This window comes from Miniopterus schreibersii (genome assembly GCF_964146895.1).
Source record: "Miniopterus schreibersii genome assembly, chromosome: 15".
In the NCBI taxonomy this organism is placed as follows: Eukaryota; Metazoa; Chordata; class Mammalia; order Chiroptera; family Miniopteridae; genus Miniopterus; species Miniopterus schreibersii.
This window is the reverse complement of record NC_138115.1, coordinates 13,958,685-13,982,596: the sequence shown is the minus strand read 5'-3', so window position 1 is coordinate 13,982,596 and position 23,912 is coordinate 13,958,685. Positions and strand designations below refer to the sequence as shown.

Below are 23,912 nucleotides of genomic sequence, written 5' to 3'. Positions count from 1 at the left end.
TCCAGTCCTGCCCCTTGGCAGGGACACACCACACACATACCTTGTTGCTTCTTGCGGCACATCACAGTGAAGAGTGTGGCGAATGCCGATATGACCACCAGCGGCACAGTGATGGCAACGGCTCTGATAGGCCCAGCCCACGGGGAATGCACTGGGAAATTTCAAAGGGAAGGCTTTTAAACTTAAGCAGCATAACAGCTTCAAAGAGAATTTTTTTTTTTTCCCAGTGTAAGCCATATAACAGGTTCTAGGACCCCTCTGACCACCTTTCTCTAGTACTCGTTTGGTAATTTTAAAAGGATTCATTTTGAAGAAACAATTCAGCAGTTAGTCTGCTAACTGTAAATACTTTTCAGTGAGAATTTTGCCTAAGGAAACCTCCCCCTCCCACCTCCACTTTTCTTCCAGGACAATTGACTATTTATTTAGTTCCAGAAGACACACACCACACTGGCTTTGATCTTCCAGGCATCCACATTAGGGAGGAGGAAAGTCATTTGATGGAACATCCTTCAAGAGAGAGGAGCTCAAGTTTTGTTGTGTTTTGTTTTTGTGAACCATTAGGTACAGATACCTTGGTGTGCTATAGTCTGGAGCCAACGTTTCAAACAAAAAAATTCTTACCTGGCTTTAAGGCATAATGCATCACCTTTCTTGTTGTATTAGTGTCATCCACCAGCTGCGAAACAGAGGACGCTGTATTATTTTTTTAAGTGATAGCATCTCAACAGATTTCATTCTTTTGTCGTCTGTGGGCAGGGTGGGGCGGGAGGAAGGAGAATGGGGCGAGGGAAAGGGGGGCCGCTGCCTGTGATCACTTACGGGCCGAGACCAGGCATTAATGGTCCGACACATCTCTGCTTTACCAACTCAAAAGTCGTGATCTCTTCATGAACCAAAGGTGGTTTATTCATTGATAAAATCAGCCATCGAGTTCCACGTTCTAAGAATTTTCAACTGACCTGGCATCTTACCGCTGACTTTCCTGGGCCTCCATGAATGCTTTACGAGGGTGTGTCTGTTCAAAACCACATCTTGCTACAGAGTAATGCAAGAACTAGGTGTTTCTACCAAAATGTTAAGACATGTTAATTGTCTCTGAATGGGAAGGCTATGGACAAATTTTTTAATTTCTCTTTCTATTTTTCTTTTACTCCCGTTTTTGTAGTATTTTTGATACTGGAAAAGAAATCTACAAAAAGAAAAAATATATACCATGTACATGCTCTTTTAAGTGGAACTTAGGACTCGTGTAAATTTACGCAGAGGAATGTCAGCAGAAACCTAGAGAAGTACAGGCAGATGTAATGGGCATAACTTTTGCTTTGCTGGGTTATCACTAAAACAAGACTTTTAGCCCTAGACAGTTTTCCTCAGTGGTTAGAGCATCGGCCCGAGGACTGAAGGGTCCCAGGTTCGGTTCTGGCCAAGGGCATGTACCTCGTTTGTAGGCTCGATACCGGGCCCTGGTCGGGCATGTATGGGAAGCAAGCAATTAATGTCTCTCTCTCTCTCTCCTCCTTCCACTCTCTCTGAAATAATCAATGGAAAAAATATCCTCACGTAAGGATTAAAAAATAAATAAATAAAACTAGACTCTTTAGAAGCTAAGGTTTTAAAAATATACCTTTGTAAGGAAGAAGGAATACTACATAGAAATTTTAAAATCATGGTTATATGGACTATATGGTTACATAAAAATATTTATTTGAAATATTTAATGAAAAAAAAATCAAAGATCAATTTCATATAAACTTTTAAAAGCATGTTAAGGACCATGTAAAAACATAACTGCACACCTTCAATGGCTTGAAATTTTAGTGTTGTCAACAGCTGGAATTCTAAATGAACCGGACTCATTCTGTGGAATTAATAATAGTGCTTTCTTGAGTTATACATACCTCAATTATATAATCCCCTGGAGATACATTTTGAAGGAGGCAGCTGGTTGTCTCTGTATTTTGCTCCTGCAACGAAACAATACTTTTTAAACTTGCTTCTTGGATAAAGGTCATCAGAACCCCTCTCTTCCCCCAGAACTAAAGATTTGCCACCGGTCTCAAACATGTTTTCAGGAAATGTGAATCAGATCAGAAAGCAACTGTGTTTATCTGCCATGTTATCTGAACTTCACTTTGATAAAAGGCCTAGGAGAGCCTGGGACCCCTGTCATATTATACACTTAGCTGGTGGTGCCCTCAGCAGGAACATTTCATTTGAAAACAAAGAAACTATGTAGTTAGAATACCCTTTACTTAATAAAAGGGTGCAGAAAGAAATTACCCGCCTGTGTTTGTGTTTATTTTATTTGCTAGCAGAGGGTCAAAGGAGGTGAAAGCCAGCAGGAAAGCAAAACAACACACACAGGAGCATGCCCAGGAAGATGCTGGGGTCTTCCACCACTACTAAAAGCCTCTCTTGGTGCTCCCAGAGGGCGACCTAGCAGTCCTGTGAACTTTCATAAAACATTTCCCACTCCCTCTGTCTTCAGCTTAAGAACTTGGTTACTGAGTTTCTAATTAACTTTGGCCTACATGTAAAATCAGTAGCCACTGAAATGCTAGTGACATGGCTTCTACAGGTAGTGTTTCCATTATAGCTGTGTGACCTTGAGCAAGCCAGGTGACCTCCCTGAGCCTCCAGTTCTCCCCATCTGTAAAGTGGAAATGACAGTAGCCTCTGTTTCACAGGGTTGTAAGGGTTTGAAGAGCATAAAGCTTGGTGACTGCCATACAGTGAGCACCTGATTAATGTTTTTAATATAGAAGAACAAATCAGAAATACTTATTTTGGTTCCTTGGTAATATTTTTACCAGGCTATATCACCACCAGGATAGCTGGGGTGTAGATAACTGGGGAGTGAGGAGTCACAGCAAGATGGTCTGAGACATATCAGTGATAATATTCTGGAATATCTACTGACTGCTGAGAATCAACAACTCCTAATGCTCATGCTGAACCATCCAAATTCCAGGGGCTCAGGGGTCACTTTATATGTTTTTGGTGTGTTTTTTTTATTAATTTCAGAGAGAGGAAGGGACAGAGAGAGAGAGAGAGAAAAACATCAATGATGAGAGAAAGTCATTGATTGGCTGCCTCCTACATGCCCCCTACTGGGGATCGAGCTCCCAACCTGGGCACGTGCCCTGACCCAGAATCTCCTGGTCCATGGGTCGATGCTCAGCCACTGAGCCACGCCAGCTGGGGTCAGAGGTCACTTTAAAACATGCAATGTTACACTATGTACACCTAGGGGCTCACCTGTTTACAGGTCTTTCGCTTGAAGGGTCCCTCATGCTTGAGCTTGTAATGAAGATAGAAGAAACGGAAGCCAAAGGTGTGTGGTGCGTGGTCGAAGGACACCTGCATATCCGAACCGTGCTGGGTGATATTCAGGTTCCGAGGCTTCCAGACTGGGAGGAGAAAGGACCCGAAGTGAGCACCCCGAGGCCACCTGACACCACTGGGGTGGCAACACTTGGAGACAAGAAGAGTTCTACTTACAGGGTTTACAGGCCAGGTTGTCCGGCTGTAACAACAGGTCACAGGCTATTAAGAGAGAGGCATATTTTTGGTTTTAGTTTGACATTTTTCTTGTCCAACAATTCAATAAATATAAATATCTGGCACTGGGTGTTGCTGGGAAGAATATTAAAAACATCAATTCAACAATGATTTTCAGTATAGTACAGTTGTATCTTATGAAAACTTAAATTGTACAATATAAAAATATCAACGCAGTTCACTTTATGCCAAATACATGGGAACAGTACCAAGTCACCCAGATTTTAAAAGCTTGTCTAGCATTACGTAGTTTCAAGGCCAGCGGTCAAGGGCAGCAGGAACGTGTTCATGCCAGTGCCACACAGAGGCTGTTTAAGCTGTAAACAGAAATGACGCTGGCCCCATCCCACTGTGGAGGTGCTTGGGCACAGGGGATGGAAGCGAGCCTCTTACCTGTCTCTATTTTAATTGTTTGTATTTTAACCGTCACTAGCATTCTAATTTAAAATCCTTTTGATGGAGTCTAAAAATGACATCAGGCATCTACTGAGGAATAGTACCCGTGCTGAAAACCAGGCACCAAAGCCGGTAGCTTCGAAACATGATTTCAACTAAGCCAAACAGCTAGTTCAATATGCCATGTTGCTAACCCAGGGAGAACCCTCTGGAAAAGGTCCCTACAATTCCAAGAAAACCCAAGGCTGCCTCAAGGTCGCTACACTGAAATAGTGGTAAACACATCTCCTGCCTCCACCTCACATCCAAAAAGACACACTGACTGATTCCAATGGGAAAAATTAATCTTAAATTATTCTAGGTTTGATTTCGGCAAGCTTTTCATGAACATGTGCTTTGAATCCTCTATCTGATTGTTATGTGTAAGGCATCAAGAGATACTGTTAGGTGCTAATGGTCTTCTCCCCATGGAATCTTATTTAATTAAGAAAATGAGACCGATTGTTATAAAATAACTTTGCTGCATAGGAAACAACCAGAGTTTAAAAAAAAAGAAAGAGGGGCTATAAGAAAATAACCAGAGTAAGACTTCCACAAAGGGAAACACCGATGAAGACTCAAGTTGACAATAAAAACGTCACAGAGGAGGAGGACAGCAGCCAGACCACATAGCAGGGGATGTCGGGTCGTACTGACCTTGGAATGCCAGACAGAAAGACTGACCAGGAAGGCAAGAGAACTGCTGCAGCTCTCAGGGTGCCTGGGTCCCTGAAAGCAGCGGTACAGGGAGACGAGAGACACCGTGTGCAAAACAGACAGAAAAGGACAGCCAGGCAGCAAAGGGAACCCAGCGTGGTGAGAAGTTTTGAGGGCGGGGATCCAGAGTCAGGCTGCTGGGGTTCAGATCCCAGCTCCAGAAAGCCCTTTGACCTCTCTGTGTGTGAGTCCCCATCTAATTACTGAGAAGGTAAGACCAAGTTCTTTGTAGGGTTTTCATGGAGTTAATACTTGGAAAGCATTTAGAACAGGGCCTAGCACATAGATGCTAAATAAAGAAGGAGGAAGAATAAATAAATTCCTAGGAAGAGGCGATCTCAGGAATACTGCTTAATTTTCTTAACCTAATCCTGAAAATAACAGGCAATTCCTCACCGATGCCATCCTCCTGATAACAAATAAAAGGAGGAATCATTTCATGCTTTACCCCCAAATCAACTTATACTTCTTATTCCTATTTTTTAAATTAATTTTTACTACAGGACTAACAGCACCCTGGGCCAAATCTTCATTCTACAAGTTGCTTTTCTGGATGCTTTTCTGTACTTGCTAGTTTCACACCAGTGCTTGGTGGGCTCCTGAACACATATCTGTTGAAAATTAAAAGCAGAAGTCTCACCCTGGGAACCAGGCAGGAAAGGCCATACTCACCCCGGGTTCTGAAAAAGAAAGGGTGATAATTGCTTTCGTTTTTAATGGAAGGAAAAGGGACAATCTTTACAAAGTAATCCGTCTCGAACTTCATATTCAGGAAAGGTTGAGATTCCATTCCCTAAAAGGGAACAAAAACACATGTGATGTCGTGGAGAAAGTACCCACCCCTCCACCTACCCAGGAGAGCTCAGTCCTCTCTGACTGTCACCCAGACACAGTTCCAGAGCTGGGGACGTGTCCCAGGAAAGGAGGAAGTCAGGTCTATTTTCTGAACCAAGGTCAGGTTTGGCTCCCTCCCTGACAGTGAAGATCAACAATGCCGGCTGTTCTTTGGCAAGGAAGCCAGAGCGTGTTAACACTGGACTTCGAGGGTGGTGGGGAGGAGCCCACATACAGAGCCACCTTCCAGGACGGCTGCTCCAGCGCGTAACCCGAGAGGCGTGTTTACCAGCGAGAGGTGCTGGAGGGTTTCTCAGGGAGCGTGGGGCAGGCTGGCAGCACTGCCCGCCATCTCGCCCACCTTGGCAGGTGGGGTGGACCCCAAGGCCCCTCCTTCTCCAGTTTCACAGACTTTGAATAGACCATTCAGCCCCCAGAACAATGGCCTGTCTTCAGGAGCACATTCCCGTGTGTGACTTACAGTTCTTTTGAAGCTACTGTTGAGCTGCTTCGGGTCCTTTAGAATCAGTTGTTGGCACTGTCTTCCCTCTGACTTCAGCTCCTCCAGTATTACCCGGAATCCTTTTAGGAATTCAATGCCTAAGCAAAGCAGAATGCTTTTATTAAAAGTGGGCCTAATTACTTTGGAACACACTTTCCTTCCTCCGGGATTATTGTCCTCTCCACCTACACAGCAGTTAAAGGAATTCTTACTCTGGCCAGAATATCTGAGTTTATAGAAAGGAAAAACACATACTCTGCATTCCTCTGATACAGACCAGGTGATTTCCTCTGTCACACTATTACTAATGAATTAGTCTCTAATCCAGCCAGCCATTCCACAAATGCCCACTGCCTCCATGACATTAGGGTTCAAATATTGAGACTCAAGTCACAACTGATCATAAAAAAAGTCTGCAGTGGCGTACATAACTCCTAGGTCATTAAACAGGGTGTATTCAATTGATAAATCCCCAGGCTGACTAGGGACTCTCCCCAAACCACGTTTCCACTTTAAGTTGTAGCCCTATATTTGCTGGCATGTTTCAATGAGCAATGTGCAAAATTCCCAACAAAGTGTGTGCCTGCACCCAAGGAGTTCCTAGGCTTGAGATTAAATAGCTTGGGAGAATGGCTATGTGATTTACAAAGCGGTTCTTGCTCTAATCATGCCTGAAAGGCAGACACCCAAGAGCTGCCCAGTGTGTGCTCCTCACACAGCACTCAGAGGCCCCAGACGCCCACAGAGCCGCTGAAAGGCGCCGGCCCGGCCTCCCGCCACCTGAGCTTCCCCCGCTGCACTTCGGACTAGATGCTTTCAAAAGGATTAAGCTCTGGTGTCCACAAGAGCCAGCACCAGGCTCTGTATCCCATGGAGACTGGAGTGGTCCAACTGCAGCTGGAGATCCCCCAAGCCGGCCTCAATTGGCACGATATCGATTTCGCATTCTTTCTGAGCGCTAGACAAGTAGACGGTTTCAACCCTTCCCCTCCCAGGGCCAGAGTAATTACACAGGATGCAATTAACCAGGTGGGAAAATTATGGATGGCAAAGGCCAGGGAAATCTTTTTCTCTTTTGAATAGGTTCTCCAGTCCTGTAGCTATCTGATGAAGAACACATATTTTATGGTGGGCAGGGCAAAGGAGCTACAAGCAGAGCTTCACGTTTCAGGGGGTCTGTATGCAGCATGTGCAGGCAGAGACTCGGCTGGACTTCTCGCACGAAGCTTCCTGTGGGGGTGACAGCCGCCGACCAATAGCCTGAGATTCAAACACGCTGACAAGTTCTCACAACTATTTAGTAGATCTCACAAAACTCACCTTTTGAGATTCCTCTTCCCCCGAAGTTTTTAAAACGAATTCTTATATTTTATACTGAGATTTAATTCATGCAATGCCCCCAGAACTATTGTTTTAACAAAAGCCAGGTGATTAATATGACTGTTCATCTCACAATTACATAAAAATTCATCAGCTGGGGTGGGGGTGGATGGTTCTAGTCATTATTATTATTTTTAATTGACTTTAGAGATGGGGGAAGGGAGAGAGAAAGAGAGAGAGAGGGCGGGAGGGGGAGGAACATGATGAGAGAGAGAAAAATCGACTGGCTGCCTCTCATATGTGCCCCAACTGGGGATCAAACCCACAACCTAGGTATGTGCTCTGACTGGGAATTGAACCCACAACCACAGTGTTGTTGGTGTGCAGGACAACGCTCCAACCAAGCCACAACAGCCAGGGCTCAAGTCCTTATTTTTAAAAAGACCTGCCCAGTTTGGGAGTGGGGGAAAGGACAGCAAATATAAATCTTAAATCATAGTACTATTGGCACCTTGTAGTGAAAGAATGTTTAGCAATTTTATAGGGCAGCTTCCCATAAAGGAACTTATCTACCCCTTCCGGTCACTTAAGCCATTAAATCCCCCTAACAACCACAGAAAGAAGGTATTATCATCCCCATTCTATGGATGGAGAAACTGAGGTGCAGAGACACTAAATGACTTGCTCAGGGTCACACCAGAATTAAACGGTAGAGGTGGGATTCAAACCCAGAATGCTCTTAACCCATAGGCTTTTCTGGCTTCCAAAGAACTTCCTTGACAGGACCCCACAGAAACTGATAGAACCTGTCCAGCGACACACACACCCCACTGGCCAAATCATCATGTAAAGCACAACCTTCTGCCTCACTGTTCCACATGCCGGTTTTCCTACCACCAGCTCACGTCTCTTACTTTCATTCTAAAGAAGGAGCCTGCAATTCATCAGGCCAACCCCTCAGCTATTTAGCCTTACATGGAACGACCACTTCCCTTTTATCCACAGAGAATGTTTGTATCTGTAAATGTTAAGATAATGTTATTTTTGGAAACCCATTGGGTTCAGACCCAGCAGTATTTACGTGGATAAGTGAGTCAGGCTCACGGGTCTGACTCACCCTCCCTCTCTCTGCACTCACCTCTCCTGCGATCTGGTTCTTATGAGATTTATCCCATTCAGATTTTATTTTACTTTTCCCTTGGCCAGTTTTTTTTTAAAATCCTAAGACTGGGTGGCAATGTCAAAGGACCAGGTTCTGATGATGATAACAATAGCCACAGTTTTTTAAGAGCTCTTTCTAAAAATGTACTGTGTGTGCCCCGCTGGCGTGACTCAGCAGTTGAGCACCGACCTAGGATACAGGAGATCGAGGTTTGATTCCTGGTCAGGGCACATGCCAAGGTTGCGGGCTCAATCCCCAGTAGGGGGCGTGCAGGAGGCAGCCGATCAATGAATCTCTCATTGATGTTTCTATCTCCCTCTCCCCCTCTCCCTTCTTCTCTCTGAAATCTAATAAAGACATATTTAAAAAAATAATACTTTAAAAATATAAATAAAAATAAATAAATAAAAATGTATTGTGTGTGTGTGTCTCTAATTCTTACAACAAGCCCAACGTCAGTCATCTGCACTTTATAGATGGGGAAGCTGGGGCTCAGTGAGGACTGAAGACCTCTTGTGATTCTGGGTTCAAACCCAGGCCCATCTGAAGAAATGGGTCCTCCCCATGTCCCACACTCAGCTATGGATCTTCTCCTGTGTATTGTCAATTCACTGAAGAGGACAAGCAGACATGGCCCTAACCTGAATCAGGCCAGATAATGTGGGTTTGCTTTTTCTGTTTCTTTGTTTTAGTTTGGTTTTTCTGGCCCACAAAGTTCAAATAAAAATTCAATAAGTTGCCAACATTTAAAAATTGTTGGTTTCATGGTTTCCCATGAAAACTGGGATTTTCCTGAAAACTCACAAAATGTGCCAATGCTGGGCCTGCACATCTCTGTGTGGCTAGAGACCATTAATGCTGGATGCCGAAGCATTCACGTCCTTGGATGGGCCACCCATCCTCCCACTTCGGCTGAGACACAGAGGCCAAGCAAGGCCTGTGCCATCTATCACTCACACACTAGTATGTTTCAAACCCACATCTCTCTCAATAACAGCCAAGGGAGCAAAAGAGGAGCCACAGGGCACGGCAGCAAGCCGTGAGCATGCCCAGCATGAGGATGCATAAAAGTAGGAGGTGTATCTGTGCCCAAGCCAACGAAAGCTACTCTCACGTCAAAACCTGGCTGGTCCCTGGAGGCCGTCAGGTTTGGGACCCCTGCACTGGGCACTACCCACCCAGGCCACCACGGTGGACTCCATTTTGACCACTTACCAAGGGCCCCTGGGGACCAAAGAATGGTGACTGCCACTTGGTCGTGGCACGCATACTGACTGATGGTGATGTTCTGGGCATCAGCGATCACATGCTTCCCCACTGGATTCAAGTATGTGGTACAGTCTAGAAAGGTGGGATAACAAGAACAGTCACATTTAAAATTTTATTTTTTATTTCTAAGTTCATCTTCTCAAATTACACAGAGCATGTCTGCAGGTGGCCAAATCCATTCTGTGTGCCTCAAAAGCCCAAATACGGCATCAAAGGCTGACTGTTTGGAAAACTATAAGATGCTGCAGTGGGATTTATTTATAGCACCACCCCTACCCTCCACCCTTTGAGTTAAATTCCAGGACAAGGTTAGAAGAAGGATCCTATACGAGCTGGAGTTTGTGTGTGCATGTGGCACAAACTTTTTTATTATTAGGACATTTGACCCAAATCAATAATTATTTACATCAATTCGGTTTTCAGCATTAGAGCTACTGATTTGAAACAAAACAATGGCTAAGTAATCTGGGTTTGCTTGTTTTCAGAAGAAACCTAGAGGGCTGGTGTCTGGGGAGACGAAAATAAAATGAAGACATGAACGTACAGGAGAGGAAAGACTGTTAACAATCCAGTCAGCAGCTGCAAAAGATACTGACCGACTTAGTGATAAGTAAAGCACCTTCAAATGTTAACTAGCATCAAAAAAGGTAAAATTTTTGTTCCCATACACCATGTGTCATCAGAGACACCACAGCACCACCAAATCCAGAGTCCACACTGCTGAAAACAAACCAAAAAAGCCCCCGGATTATTTGACTGTCTGAGGACAGCATTCACCGCCACCTGTCAATGCAGCCGTGACTGTGGGAGCAGCTGTGCCACCTGGTTTTGCTAAATACACCTTCAAAGCCTGCAAGATCCTAAAGAGCTGCCAGAAGCTTCCAGCCAGACGGGGGCTGGGATTCCTGAGAATGGCCGCAGGCCCTTCCGGCCACTCGTGCGGGGAGAACCAGCAGCCACCCCTGGCAGACGCGACCCATCATTCTTACGCTGCTTCATCTCTGTGTCTTTCTCAGCAGTTAAGCTTGAAAAGTGTCTGCTGCAAAAGGTCTTCAATTCCGTCAACCTACCCGCCACCCCTCTGAGGTCAGGGTGCTCTCCTTTGCGGTGACACATTCACAGGCATGTTTTCTGAGAAGCTCGCTGAGCCTGCGGCCCTCCCCCTCTCGCTGCCCCTCCCCAAAGCTGTGCCACACAATTGCCATTTTTAGGACTAAAAATGTTCCCTGGATATTTAAAGAAAATATTAGAAGAATGTAAGTCACCCAGAACTCCCCACCACAGAGGTAACTTCTAACCTCTAATGGACAGCTGTCTAAGCCTTCTAACATGCAGGCAATATTCCTCCTCTTAAATTTTCTTATTAAAGTACAACACACGTGCACTAAAACCCACCCCTCTGTTTTACAACTCCACACTGCTTTATGTCCTGCTTTCTTGTGGGACCACATTGGGTATTCTCCCATCTGCTTCAAAAACAGCCCTCTAGCCTGGCCGGCGTGGCTCAGCGGTTGAGTGTCGACTTATGAACCAGGAGGCCACGGTTCGATTCCCGGTCAGGGCACACGCCTGGGTTTCCGCCTCGATCCCCAGTAGGGGGCATGCAGGAGGCAGCCGATCAATGGCTCTCATCATTGATGTTTCTCTCTCTCTCCCTCTCCCTTCCTCTCTCTGAAGTCAATAAAAACATTAAAAAAAACAAATCCGAACCCAGCCCCCTACATTTCAATATTACTTCTTCTGAAAAGATATTAATAATCAATAAAACTGAATTCCATTTCTGATGAAAATTCACTCTCAAAGCATTCAATATGTGTTCTCTGGGTGCAAAGAGAATTTTAGAATAGGAAAAAAAAATTTAAATATCTGGTTCAATATCCGCATTGTACAAATGAGGAAACTGCTGGGTGGCGTAGGATTCCACTGCTGACCAGCCCAGGGCCAGGACAGAAAGCAGCCTCAAGTGCTCATGCAGGGCTCTTGCCATTCCACCCTCAGCACAGTTTATTACGCAAATGAGTTCTGAATCAGAAGTATTCAGCCTGCAAAAATCCTGGCTGAGCCCAGCTTCCCAGCATAAAAAAATGACAAGATCCCATCACCCCTGTAAAGTTCAAACATTTTCATTCATTAAGGTCTATAATGAAAGAGAAACCTCTGACTTCAACAGCTTTAGGAAAAGATGCATGAACAAGAGAAAATCATGGCTGTTTCCTTTGTTCATCCCTAATGCCAAAATTAGCACTCTCCAGCTTTCTGCAAATACAATTATGCAAATAAAAAGTCTAAGAATTAAGGAAATGTATTATAACCTACTCAAGCATTACCGCCTCAGAGCCTGAAGAAGAAATGAGAAATGCAACATGAAAGGAGGCAAGGAGACCTGTGAAATTTGGTTTTGACTTAATGGCAAGATATTTTCTTTCTTTATAACATTAAATGACAAAGGAATAGAAAAGTAAGATTTTGTAGTTTAAAACCTGGTAATTGGTTCTTAACTATTTCACAGAACTAGTAACCAGTCCACTAAGCAATAACAGGATCTTCCCTATGGAAGAGAGAAGTATTTTTCTCAACGGAAGACAATGTACTCTACGCAGCCTGGATCCAATTATTAGCAACTCTAATGTTTTGGATTTTCGTTATAAAAAAATTATGCCTGAATGACATTTTGCCAAAATGCAACTGAACTTTAGATGTCTCAGGAGTCGATTCGAGTTGTAAATTAAATTCTGATTAAATGCTGAAGAATTAGAAAGAAAATAATGACCGAGAGAGAGGCATTGGCCAAATATCTAGTCCCATGAAGAAAACAATATGATACTTTTAAGTTTCACAGGTAGAGATCCTCTTTCACAAATCCTCCTATTAAATTAGAGATGCAAATACTTGTTTGCAGCTGACCGGAAAATTCTGAACTCTTGAATGTAATACAAGATCTGCCAGGACAGAGAACATATATTAGAAATTAAGTTTCTAACTCAAAGAAAGATCCCTTACACATGTCTTCACTTAGCTGAATTAAGTATCATGGATTTGCAAATCCTTCTTTAGAATCACAACATTTACCAGGAACATGCACACCCCTGCTCACATGGAATGACTGTTTCATCTGTAAGTCCTTGGTTAACTTAAAGACCCCCACAGTAACTATGGGCATGAATTTGACATACATACTTGTGTCTAAAAATTGTTAGAGTGTATACATCCCCTGGAAAGCCCTGCTTTAGTAGTGATCATTCCAGAGGCCTGTGACCTACACCCCTTACTTATTACATGGACTCATCACATGTCAGGGGTCACTAAATATGAATCAAGCTCCTTCTTGTCATTTTTACTTGCAAATTATGGCTCATAAGGCTAAAATGCTCACAATTCTATCTAATTACCTTCTTGGGCATGAAAGTCCAAGAGGAGGTTGTATAAGCTTAATCAGAAAAAGCACCCCCACCTTACCCTTAGGAAACAATTCAGCCAGAAAAAGTCACAAAGGGCCAAAGAGGTGCTAGCATCACAACTCCAGTTGGAATAACTTCTAATATTAATAGATATTAATTACTGAGCGCAGGCCAACTACAGAGGTAAGCAGTTATAAGCATTACCCTGTTTAAACTTCAAAATGATGCTGAGGAACACCTTAAATTGGTTTTGCTAATCTTTGCACTTTACATGCATTAAACTACTATACTCATATGCCAAAAAAAAAAAAGATACTGAGGAAGAAATTAATCTTTGTTTTATAATGAGAAAACTGAGGCTTGGAGAAGTCAAATCACCTGCCACAGTTCACAGCTGATAAGTGGGGAACTAGGGTTGGAACCCAGGCCTGAGTTAGAGACAGCCAACCAAAGGCCTCTAGGCCAATCTGGAACAGATTCACTTGGCCCACTCTGTGTTTCTGGAAATTTTTAAATAAATGCCAGTATTAAAAAATGTTCATACAAAAAGTGCAAATCTCCCACTCTTCTTGGAAATCATTTCTGGCTATACTCAGGGGGAATTCCTCCAGGCCACAAGCAGCTAGAATGGAGGAGCCAGTGCTCCTCTCTAACCAGACATGGCTCTCTGGTGTGACACAGTCCCTACCACTCCCTAGAATCCTGCACTTGGGTAGCTTTGCTCATGTGACCCCTGCTGGGCCCTACAGACAGCTGCATTTGTTCTTAAGGACATGGCTATGCCCTGAGGAAATCAGGGGAGGTCTCCATACACAGCTTCTCTAAACACTACGGAGGCCACTTGACCTGTCCCAAATTCCTGAGTGGCTTAATAGAGACTGAGTCGCCCTAGCTTTGTTGACAAACCTGAGCAGGTTCAGAACATTCCTTAACCCCAGGCCCCGCAGTGCTCTTGATTAAGCAGGACTGTGTAAGTTTTAGATCACTCAAAGGGCCCATTCCTCCGAGGTCAAGCCAGTTACTTACTGTCATATCTGAAGGTGATGTTGTGCAGCCCACTGGTTCTGCTAGCTGGCCCCACTCCCTGTTGGAAAACAAGAAAACATGATGAGGAGTGAAGCCAATCTGCTTTTCCAGCACAGATCCCAGTGGAGTCAAAACGCACACATGGCCGCAGAGGCCCAGGGTCATGCCAGTCACTGAGCGATGTCCTCACTCTTTCCACCTGACCGGGCCCTGCTGGCTGCCAATCTCCCTCCAGCCCAGGAGATTCCTAACTGCCAGGCCCCAGAGGTGATGAGCACTCACTTCCTCTAAGACAATGGGAGAAGACTGCTCTCTGCTTGGGGCTTCAATAATAATTCATTAACAGTAAAACTGGGAGAGAGACATGAGTTGCCAGCTGGAGCTCTACCAGTTGGACCTGCTTTGAGCACTGATTGGTTATAAATTCACCTACCAGACACTCTGGTCCAAAAGCTCTATTAAGCCACGACAGATAGGCAATTCCTCAAGTCTAAGGACACAGGTTTCTCATTCCAAGACCAGGAATGAGTGTGGGGACAAGCTGTTACTTTTAATGAGAAAATTCTTCACTGCTGCATCTATACCTTTGCTTGGAATATAAAGGGTGGGTCATAAAAGAAAAAGAAAGAAGACTTTAAAAGGTCTAACTCCAGCTCTCGGTGATGTGGCTGTTAGCCATCTGCATTCTTAACAGCAGGGAGAACAACTCCACCAGACTTCCCACTTTAATTACAGCATCCGCAGGGGGAGCCCCGGAATCCTCCCCTTGGCCCTGCCTGTTCCTAACCCACCATTTATCCGTCACGGGAAAGAGTTAGCTACAGATCCACCGACTCTGGCTTAACTGTTTCTGTAACAATCTGCAAATGTGCCACTCGGCATTAACTGCAGAATTCTCCAAAATATGTTAATTCTGAAATGCTAAAATGATGGGAAAATATTCTAACCACACAGCTGAAGTTTCCACTCAATAAGGGGGACGTTGGGGGAAACCATATGCTGGCAGCCCGGTATTTAATGGGCAATTGTTACACCAAGACACAGAGTGCAGAACACTCCTGACGGAGCCCCGGGTCTCAGACCACAAGCCCAGCACGTCCACAGGCTGCAGGCGTGCTCACGCGGCTCCCCTGCAGCCAGCACGCCCGCTGAAACTGTATCCCTGAGCTCAGACAGACGTGGGCCTTGGGAAAGAGAGCACAGCTGTGCAGAAAGGGACAGGCAGGACACACGTACACGCCATTCTAATTACAACGAGGGGTAAGCCGTCACAGAGAATCTAAATCAACATGACGCGCCAGCCCAGGGTCTCCTGGGGCTCCCCTTCCTCCTGTCGCCCTCCTTCTCCGGCTTCCCTCTTCCACCCTCCCTTCCCCCACATACACAAGGTTCCAGAATCTCTCACCTGACCCGAAACACTTTGGAAGGCGCGGTTACCTTATTAAAAGCCTAGGCTCTGCCATAACTGCTTAGAGACGAGGCCAGTCTGTGCAACTAGAGGACGCCCAACTTCCAGGTGGCCAAGGCCAGAGCGACAGAACCAGGCAGGAGACCAGGAGACAGTGCCGTCCCCACAGCCCTTCAGCAATGTCCAAGAACCCAAACTGCACCCTGCTCCTCCCGTACAAACCCTGAGGACATAAATTAACTCAGCGTCTATTATGAGCTGGACATGATGCTACGGATGGCGGTGAGCAGAGCAACCACTGTCCCTGCCCTCAGGGGCGAAGCAGCTCAAAGAAGAGTAACTAGGTACGTGGGTCACATGCAGGGCACACAGACAAATCTCAAACCACACCCGACCCTCCGAGAACTCTCGGTGTGGATGGCACACAAGGTATATGAAGAGGGGGAAAGAGCCGGCCACAAAGAAGCACACGGTATGTGAAACGCCACAGTCAGAGCCTCGGTGAGGATGACCCACAGGTAAGGGTGACCCACACCAGGAGCTTAAAAGAGGGAAATAACCGAGCTAGGATGGAGAGGGAAAGGGAGCGTCATGGGAGGGAAACAAAAATGCTATCCAGAGGCCAAGGTAAGTGCCTCCAGCTGATACCAAAGACAAACCACTTCACCCCAGTGGGCCCAGGCCTCCTCAACTATTTTTTTACACAGACAGTTTGCACAACGCCCCCCTGGGAAGGCTGTAAGGAGGACCTCGTGAAGCCACGCAGGAGCAGCACTTTTCAAAAGGGAAATGCGTTCTGTTTAACAGCCTGCTCCACGGTACATAGCACTCTGGTGACCAATCACCTTACTTGTAGGACTTTGTCAGCTTTTCATTTTTTTCTTGCCCTCCCTGGAATTCTATTGCAACATGTTTTTAACAGATCATTAAGCGCTTGCAATGAGCAATGCTTTGTGGAAAGGAGCCCAAGACAGTGAAATGTGCTATATCGTTCATACTAGGACCTAAATTCCTCCACGTAAGGTCTCTGTGATGTGCGTGGGGCTGTTCCAAATGAACCGGCCTCAGAGGATGGCGGGGCTCGCATGTGGCATCCTTCACTACCCACTGGGCATCCCACCTTGTCCCTGATGAGCTGGGCTCTTGGTCCTGAACCAGACCTGGGTCCTGACCTCAAGGGACTCTGGCCACCAAGGTGATCTCCTAATGTGCAAATCTGCCCTCATTCCTTAGCTCCAAGCCCGCCACAGGCTTCCTGTGCCTCCTGAACCACCCTTGGGGTGTTGCTCCTTCCTACCCTCTTCCGAACCCCTCTGGGCACTGCACTGCAGCCGGTTCTCAAGCACTTCCATATTCCCATTCTGGAAGGGCATTCTGCCCTTCGTAGCTCCCCCATGGCCTTCCCACCTCAGCCTAGCCCCTATCACACTGTGCTCCTGACATATCAGCCTGCCTGATGTATACTCACTTGATGGGGGCACAGCAATTCCACTGGCATGGCCCATCTGCTGATGTAGATATAAAATGGTAATTCTAATTCCACAGAAAACCAGGTACCAAAAGACCCTATGACCATCCAAGCCTGGTTATGGAGCTTGGAAGCAAGAGATACCATCACAGGTACCAGCTCTTGTGTGCACTGTGAAGACCTTTCACTCTTGGAAGCCACAGAGGGTCTGGCTCCTCAGTGCATGCATCAGACTGAGGGTGACTAGACTGTCCTCAGCTCATACCCAAATAACGTTGGCCCTGCTCCTGAACCCTCAGAAGCCTGAGAAACGGTGTACCCAGGCTAGCCCACAGCACTACTGCTTCCTTTACAGCACCCCCAAGCATGCCCACATCACAATCCCCAGAACCTGTAAATGCCATTTTACACAGCAAAAAGAACTGTGCAGATGTTACTAATTTTAAGGCTCCTGAGTTCAGGAGATTATTCTGGATTATCCAGGTGGGCTCAAGGTAATCACAAAGGTCCTTATACAAGGGAGACAGGAAGGCAGTGTGAGAAGGAGATGTGATAATGGAAGCAGAAGGCAGAGACAGACAGACAGACATTGATTTAAAGGTGCTATGCTACTGGTTTTGAAGACAGAGGGAGAAGGGGCTAATGAGCCAAGGAATGCAGGCAGCCTCTAGATATTGGAAAAGGCAAGAAATGCATTCTCCCTAGAGCCCCCAGGAGGAGCCAGTCCTGCTGAAGCCTTGAATTCAGCCCCACAATACTCATTTTGGAATTCTGACTTCAAACACTTTAAGATAATAAATTTGTGCTGTTTAAGCCACTAAATTTGTGGTAACTTATTACAGCAGCAACTGAAAGCTAATATACACATATAATTTCTGCTTTGATAAAAATGAAATGGATCTCAATGTCACACACGCCATGAGCAGTCATCACACACACACGCACAGCAAACTGATCACCTGTCACTGCACCCTCTCCCACCCTGGCTGCAGGCAGACATGGAACACTCGTCTATCAGAGCTGCTGCTTGAGACTTTGCCATCCTAGATACAGGCTTCCATGGGCCAGCCTGGGCTTATGTGGGGTAGAAGGGTGGTTAACAGAATGGGCTTTGGGAGTTGCACAGATGTGTGTTCAAATCTGTGCAATTTTGCAGCTGTGTGACCTTAGGTAAGCTTCTAAACCTTCCTGGGCCTCATTTCCCTGAGCTATATATGAAGTGTTCGAATAAAACTTCCTGGAAAGGGTTGGTATGGGGGCTCTGAGTGATGACACATATCCAGTGCTCTGCACAGCATCTGACACACATTGAAATGGTTATTTCACCATTCCTGCGAAGATTCCTGCCCTAATAAACAACATGAAAGCATCCTCTACAGGGGGGTACATGAGGCAGACAGGGGAAAGCTCACAGGAAGTGGCATCTTCAGGTATGATCTGTCCCCAGCATCCAGACCTTGGGGGTACTGTGGGGGAAGAGGCAGACGGACAGGTGGCAGAAGGCACTAACCACCAGACTAAGAAATGTGTTCTACTAATGGTCTTGGTGGGAACTGAGTGACCCAGCGACTCCATCGCTGATAAGTGCTCAGACTGGACCAGATAAGGGAGACTAAAGGCAAAAGGCAAAGTGACCAGGGCAGCTCCCTACACCCCCACCAATGCTTGCCCCACAGTCCCTGGCCTGGCACATAGTCAGCCCTTGATAAACATTAGTGTTCTGTCTGAAGCCAGGTAATACACACAGAGGATGCAGGAGGAGCCAGCTTGGTACGACAGGGTGATTTATGGGCTTAGAATCGAGGCCCACACTAAGAACACAGATAAGGCAACTTACAAAGACTGGTCAACAGCTTTGGAAGCTGTTCTTCAGGAAACAATTCCAAGCTTTTAGCTACTACACCGGTTTTGATATTTAATAAGCTGACAATTAAGAATACTTGTTTGTTGCCTGTTACTGAAAAACTATAAATGCCAAGTGCTGTGACCGCAGGGTGTCACATCCTCAGTTCATTAGCCACCCCCATTTGCTGCCCCGACAGACGTTTTTAATTTGCTCCAGTGCGAGCTACGAAGCAAGGCCCAGGTGCCTAGACTCAGCTGTGAACACCACGGTGAGCAGGGAAGAGAGCAGCTAACAGGAACGTAATGGAGAAAACATCTCTTACTCAGGAAGGAGAGGGGGAAAGGGGAAACCCGTAAGTGCTCTAAAGGAATAAAGCTCAGACGGCAAAAACCCACAGCGCGCTCCGCCCGTGGGGCAAAGCAGCAGAGGCCTGGACACAGCCAGCCACGGGCGGGATCCACCGAGCGGCCAGCACCACCCCCAGGGGCCACCAGACAGCCGATTTCCTGAGGGGCCCTCGGGGATTCTGGGCCGTTAAGACGCTGACTTCCCAGAGCAACGTTACCCATCCAGCTCCGAAACAGCTGAACTGCCATTTTGGAAATATGCATTTTGAAAAGGACTGTGCTGCCCAGCGGGGGGTGGCTCAGCGGTTGAGCGTAGACCTAGGATCCAGGTGATCGGGGTTCGATTCCCCGTCAGGGCACATGCCCGGGTTGCAGGCTCAACCAATGACTCTCTCATCATTGATGTTTCTATCTCTCTCCCCGTCTCCTTTCCTCTCTCTGAAATCAATAAAGATATATTTAAAAAAAGAAAAAAAGAAAAAAGAAAAGGATTGTGCTAATTATAGCGCCCCCTTCTCCAATAGCAGGCAGGCCAAACAGTAAGGCTTAACCAAGACCGGTTTCAGGTCGATTAAGGGACTTCCACAAAGCTGGTAATGTTTTAGGGAGCTGACTCCGGGTGAAATATATGAAAGGCATTGGTCAGAAAGAAGAGAAAAGGGTGGGGTTTTTTATAGGTATGCTGCGTAATTGACTAAAACTAAGGCCAATTCTCTATTTTCCATAACATCTCCTCCATCTTGGGTTTCCAGTGTGTCAACGAGATTAAAAAGACAGACAGCTCTGTGAGGCTTAAAAATGAACAATGGGACAGGCGCTTTCTCCCTACGACCAGTGGACATGGTGAGGGCAAGAAGCAGACCGTGGGGTCAATTTATTCCATGCAGGTTCAGATGGTTTCATAAACGAAGACAGATCGCACTTACTTCAGTTCAAACCTTTAACTTAAATAAAATTAAAAAAAAGTCAGCAAAGGCAGAGAAGCCCCAGGTGATGTAAGCCGAGGAGAATGCTGGCAAACCCAGAACACAGGGAAAATAAATCACAGAGCCAGCTTGCGCCTGGATCTATTCAAGATATTCGCTCCACATTCCGGGGAGCTGTTCTGCCTCACTCCCCATCTAGATGCAACCAGCTTCAGAAACGAAGGGTGCCAGCCAGCTGTCTGACTTGGGGAGGGGAGGTCCTGGATGTCTAGCGGGGAACACACAAGCTCTGGGGGAGTGCCGGTGGGTTCCCACCAGCAATTACCACGTCGGCCCAAAAAGACCCAGAGATCTTAAGCTAATTAAAGAGATTTGCTCAAGGAGGTAGGAAATCACCGCTCCAAAGAATCGCCTGTGCACCAGACCAAAGCCGTAATCATGATTCATCTCTGACATGTTGCTAATCAGCACACACATGTTCCTAATTTCACGCTCCCCAAAGGAAAGCTGAAGGGACAATTGTTTCTGAGCTCTAACACAGAGCCAGCCTATGCCAAGTTACCATGTGTCCTACTTATCAAACTGAGAGCTTGAGTTTTTATCTGAGCTGCTTTCCCTAGTCCACCCTCCACCCCCCACCCCCACCCCCACCAAGGAAATCCATTCACTAACAATAAAGATGTGGTAGGGCTTTTATGAGTTGTTTCTCAGATAGCAACTTTTCTTCTTTCATTTTTTTTTAGTTGAGAACTAATTGACATATGACATTGTATACATTTAAGGCATACAATATTTGATACATTTATATATTACAATATGATAGCAACTTTTCTGTATGGTGGTGGCCTGAATGGAATTTAATATATTTTAAAATGTCCTTCCCTGCTGCAGACTTTATGATTTTTGTATTGCTTTACCACAGAAACACGCACATGAAGTGAAAGCCCAGACACACACACACACACACACACACACACACACTGACTTTTCCCCTGTGTTTAAAAACAAAACAAAGATCTGCAGCCTCCTTCGTTTTTACAGAGCAAAAGCCCAAGTACTTTGTCCAATTAGTGTGTTAAGGATCTGGACTGTGTGCTCTCCCGTGGCTGATACTCACAAATAGACAGGATTGTTCCACTTTTCCAATTCTCAAAACGTTAAAAGCAAGCTATAAAACATGCCTCTGGACAGAGAGCCAGACCTTTCCCCTCCACTGCACACACCACTCCCATCCACTCAAATGAGAACCGCATGTTAGAGAACTGGCATCTTAAAGGTAACAGTCAGCCCATCTGCAGTTTCAAAAGCACACACAGACAGACAACTCACAGACAGATTAACCGGCTTTCTGTAAATACTGGGTGGGAAGAGACCAACCCACTACCCAAACGCCTACCCTCGCAGAAAAACAGCTCCCTGCTCCTCTCACTTGGCTGTTAAAGGTAGTTACAAAGACTTCACTGCAGAGGGCAAAATAGTGATTAGACAATAGAGGAAAACGTAAAGCTATAAACATGATTGTTATGCCTAAGCTCAGAGGAAATGTTCAGATCAAAACAAAATTACTAATAAAAAGCCTTAGGACCACACAGAGAGTGTGCACTGAATTGTGCCGACTTCAAATACCGTTTCCGAGGCCCCGGGATGGAGTCTCCAAATACTGTATCACATCTGGAATTCTGCTTTTACAGCACAAATGCCTGCAGAAGTGGGGGATTGTGATGTTGCCATGGGGACCCAGCCTCCTCCAGCCAGGCGGGTCCCCAGTGTGCCCCACACATGTGCTTCCTTCAAGGTGGATTTCGCATATTTTGAAATTATGGAAGTCCGCCCTTTCAGGCTTTAGTGCTAATCGGAACATCACAGGCTATGCTGGAAAGCAAGGCGACCCCTTCTGTCAGCCTATTATTTCTGTCCACATGGTGGTCTTGTACAGAAAAGCCTCCTTAAAATAACAGTGGGAAGCAGCAAGTCAACATTAGACCCCTTTTCAAAAGTTATTTGTGGCTCGCCCCCCTTCCTCTCCGAGGGAGACGGGCTTCAAGCATCCTTTTAAAACTCTCTTGTTCCCTGGCTGCAAAAATTCGAGTCCACCTGTGCACAAAGCTGCCTCCCACTGCCTGCGCATGGGAGGGACCCCAGGCTCAGGCCCCTCGGTCGCCAGAAATCAGCCACTGATGTCATCCCAACAGGGCTTCCAGCCAAGGCAGGGGGTCTGCACTTTTGTTGATTACCTGTTGTTGTGAAGGGGAAAGGGTACCTAGAGCCCATAGTTGAGTCCTGTGAGAAACATTCCTTATCCAATTTCCTCAGAAACATCTTACACAATTTGGAGGCATTCCCAGAGCTCCCCAAGGCCATTGGGGGCTTCACAGGTCCCAGGTCCAAAGCTATGTTTAGACATGAAGAACCCAGAGACCCCACTTAGTAATGAGGGGGGTACATCTAGGCTTCCCTAGAATGCAACCTCTCCAACAGACCCTTCCAGGTGTGAATTCAGATACACACATCTGCAATGTAACTCCCGTTAGGTGCTGGCAAGCCCCCCCCCCCCCCCCCCCCCGTCACTCTGCATCCTGCCAGAGTCCTACCTCCCTAAGACCCTAGCTGGCTCAAAACAGATCAAGACCCTCATCACTCTTTCCAGGAGATTCTCCCATCAGTTCTGACTCAATTGTTCCAAGCCCAAGCAATAGCGACCCTTCTAATAAGTATCCGCCTCTCTAGGAAGGGAATTGGCCTATCCAGAGGTGAAGGGACAGTCACCAAGCCCCTTAGGCAGATGCAGAGGGTTGAGGCCTCCAGGTTTTCAGCCCTGCCCTGGCTCAGTGTGACCTCCTGGTTGAACCATTTCTATCTAGTCTCTTAGATACCACATCCCAAAACGTCCCTCTGAGATGCAGCTGGGTTTGTGAACATGTATCTGTGTAAGTGCACACACACCCAGCCACACAGAAAAAAGAAAAAGAAAGAAAAAGCACCAGGAAGTCAGCAGCTCCAGCTCCAGGTGTTAACACTTAGCGCATCCTGCCCAGCCCCCTCCAGCTGGAGGCTGGCCGCCTGGGAGCCGGACACAGCAATTAGGCCCTTCCCGGGCCGGGTGCCTTTGTCCCTTCCCTAACATCATTAGTGTCTGACTTCCTGTGCACAACGGGGCCTCCCGGGGGGCAATCGCCGGCTGACCGGGGCAAGGCATTAGACTTCCTTTGTCAAAGACCCTCAAATGTTAACAAGCATGTGAACAAGCTTCTCCTCCCCCACTCCCCACCTCAGTCACTCCTCCAGCCCCGCAAACACTCAAGGGGCAAAACTCTCAACACTCTTGGTTCTCCCAGGCTCGTGGGAATCCGAGTTACTTGAGAGAAATAGCAAGTCTCCGAGTCAACTTCCTAGTCATTCCCCTACAAGCATAAGTCACTCCCATTTACTGAGTGCCCCCTGGTTACCAGGACCATGTCACCTGTCTGGCATTAATGAGGGTGAAAATAAACAAAGGTGAAGGTGCTCAGAGGACATGAGTCCCACCCAGGCTGTGCAACAACCAGCCCAGTGCCCCCATAAGCATGGGCATCCCATTCACAGGTGCCCATGGGCTGAAGTGCAAGACGTAAGGATGTGCTGAAGGTCTGAGAAACATCTCGAGACTTTTGAACGTTGATCAGATCTGAAAGTGGGGAGAGTGTGAGCTGC

General features: G+C 46.3%; 1 protein-coding gene across 2 annotated transcripts in view; it reads right to left on the bottom strand.

Moving 5' to 3' along the window:
* IL17RD (interleukin 17 receptor D) overlaps positions 1-23,912 on the bottom strand; it is a 62,405-nt gene that overhangs the window by 11,213 nt on the left and 27,280 nt on the right. For both annotated transcript variants that reach the window (XM_081159600.1, XM_081159601.1), the window contains exons 2-10: positions 14,228-14,285; positions 9,750-9,875; positions 6,032-6,150; positions 5,389-5,509; positions 3,505-3,549; positions 3,262-3,413; positions 1,902-1,967; positions 625-679; positions 41-151 (exon numbers count right to left, since the gene is read on the bottom strand). In XM_081159600.1, coding sequence (XP_081015726.1) covers positions 41-151; positions 625-679; positions 1,902-1,967; positions 3,262-3,413; positions 3,505-3,549; positions 5,389-5,509; positions 6,032-6,150; positions 9,750-9,875; positions 14,228-14,285 — 853 coding nt within the window. The remainder of the gene's footprint in view (positions 1-40; positions 152-624; positions 680-1,901; positions 1,968-3,261; positions 3,414-3,504; positions 3,550-5,388; positions 5,510-6,031; positions 6,151-9,749; positions 9,876-14,227; positions 14,286-23,912) is intronic.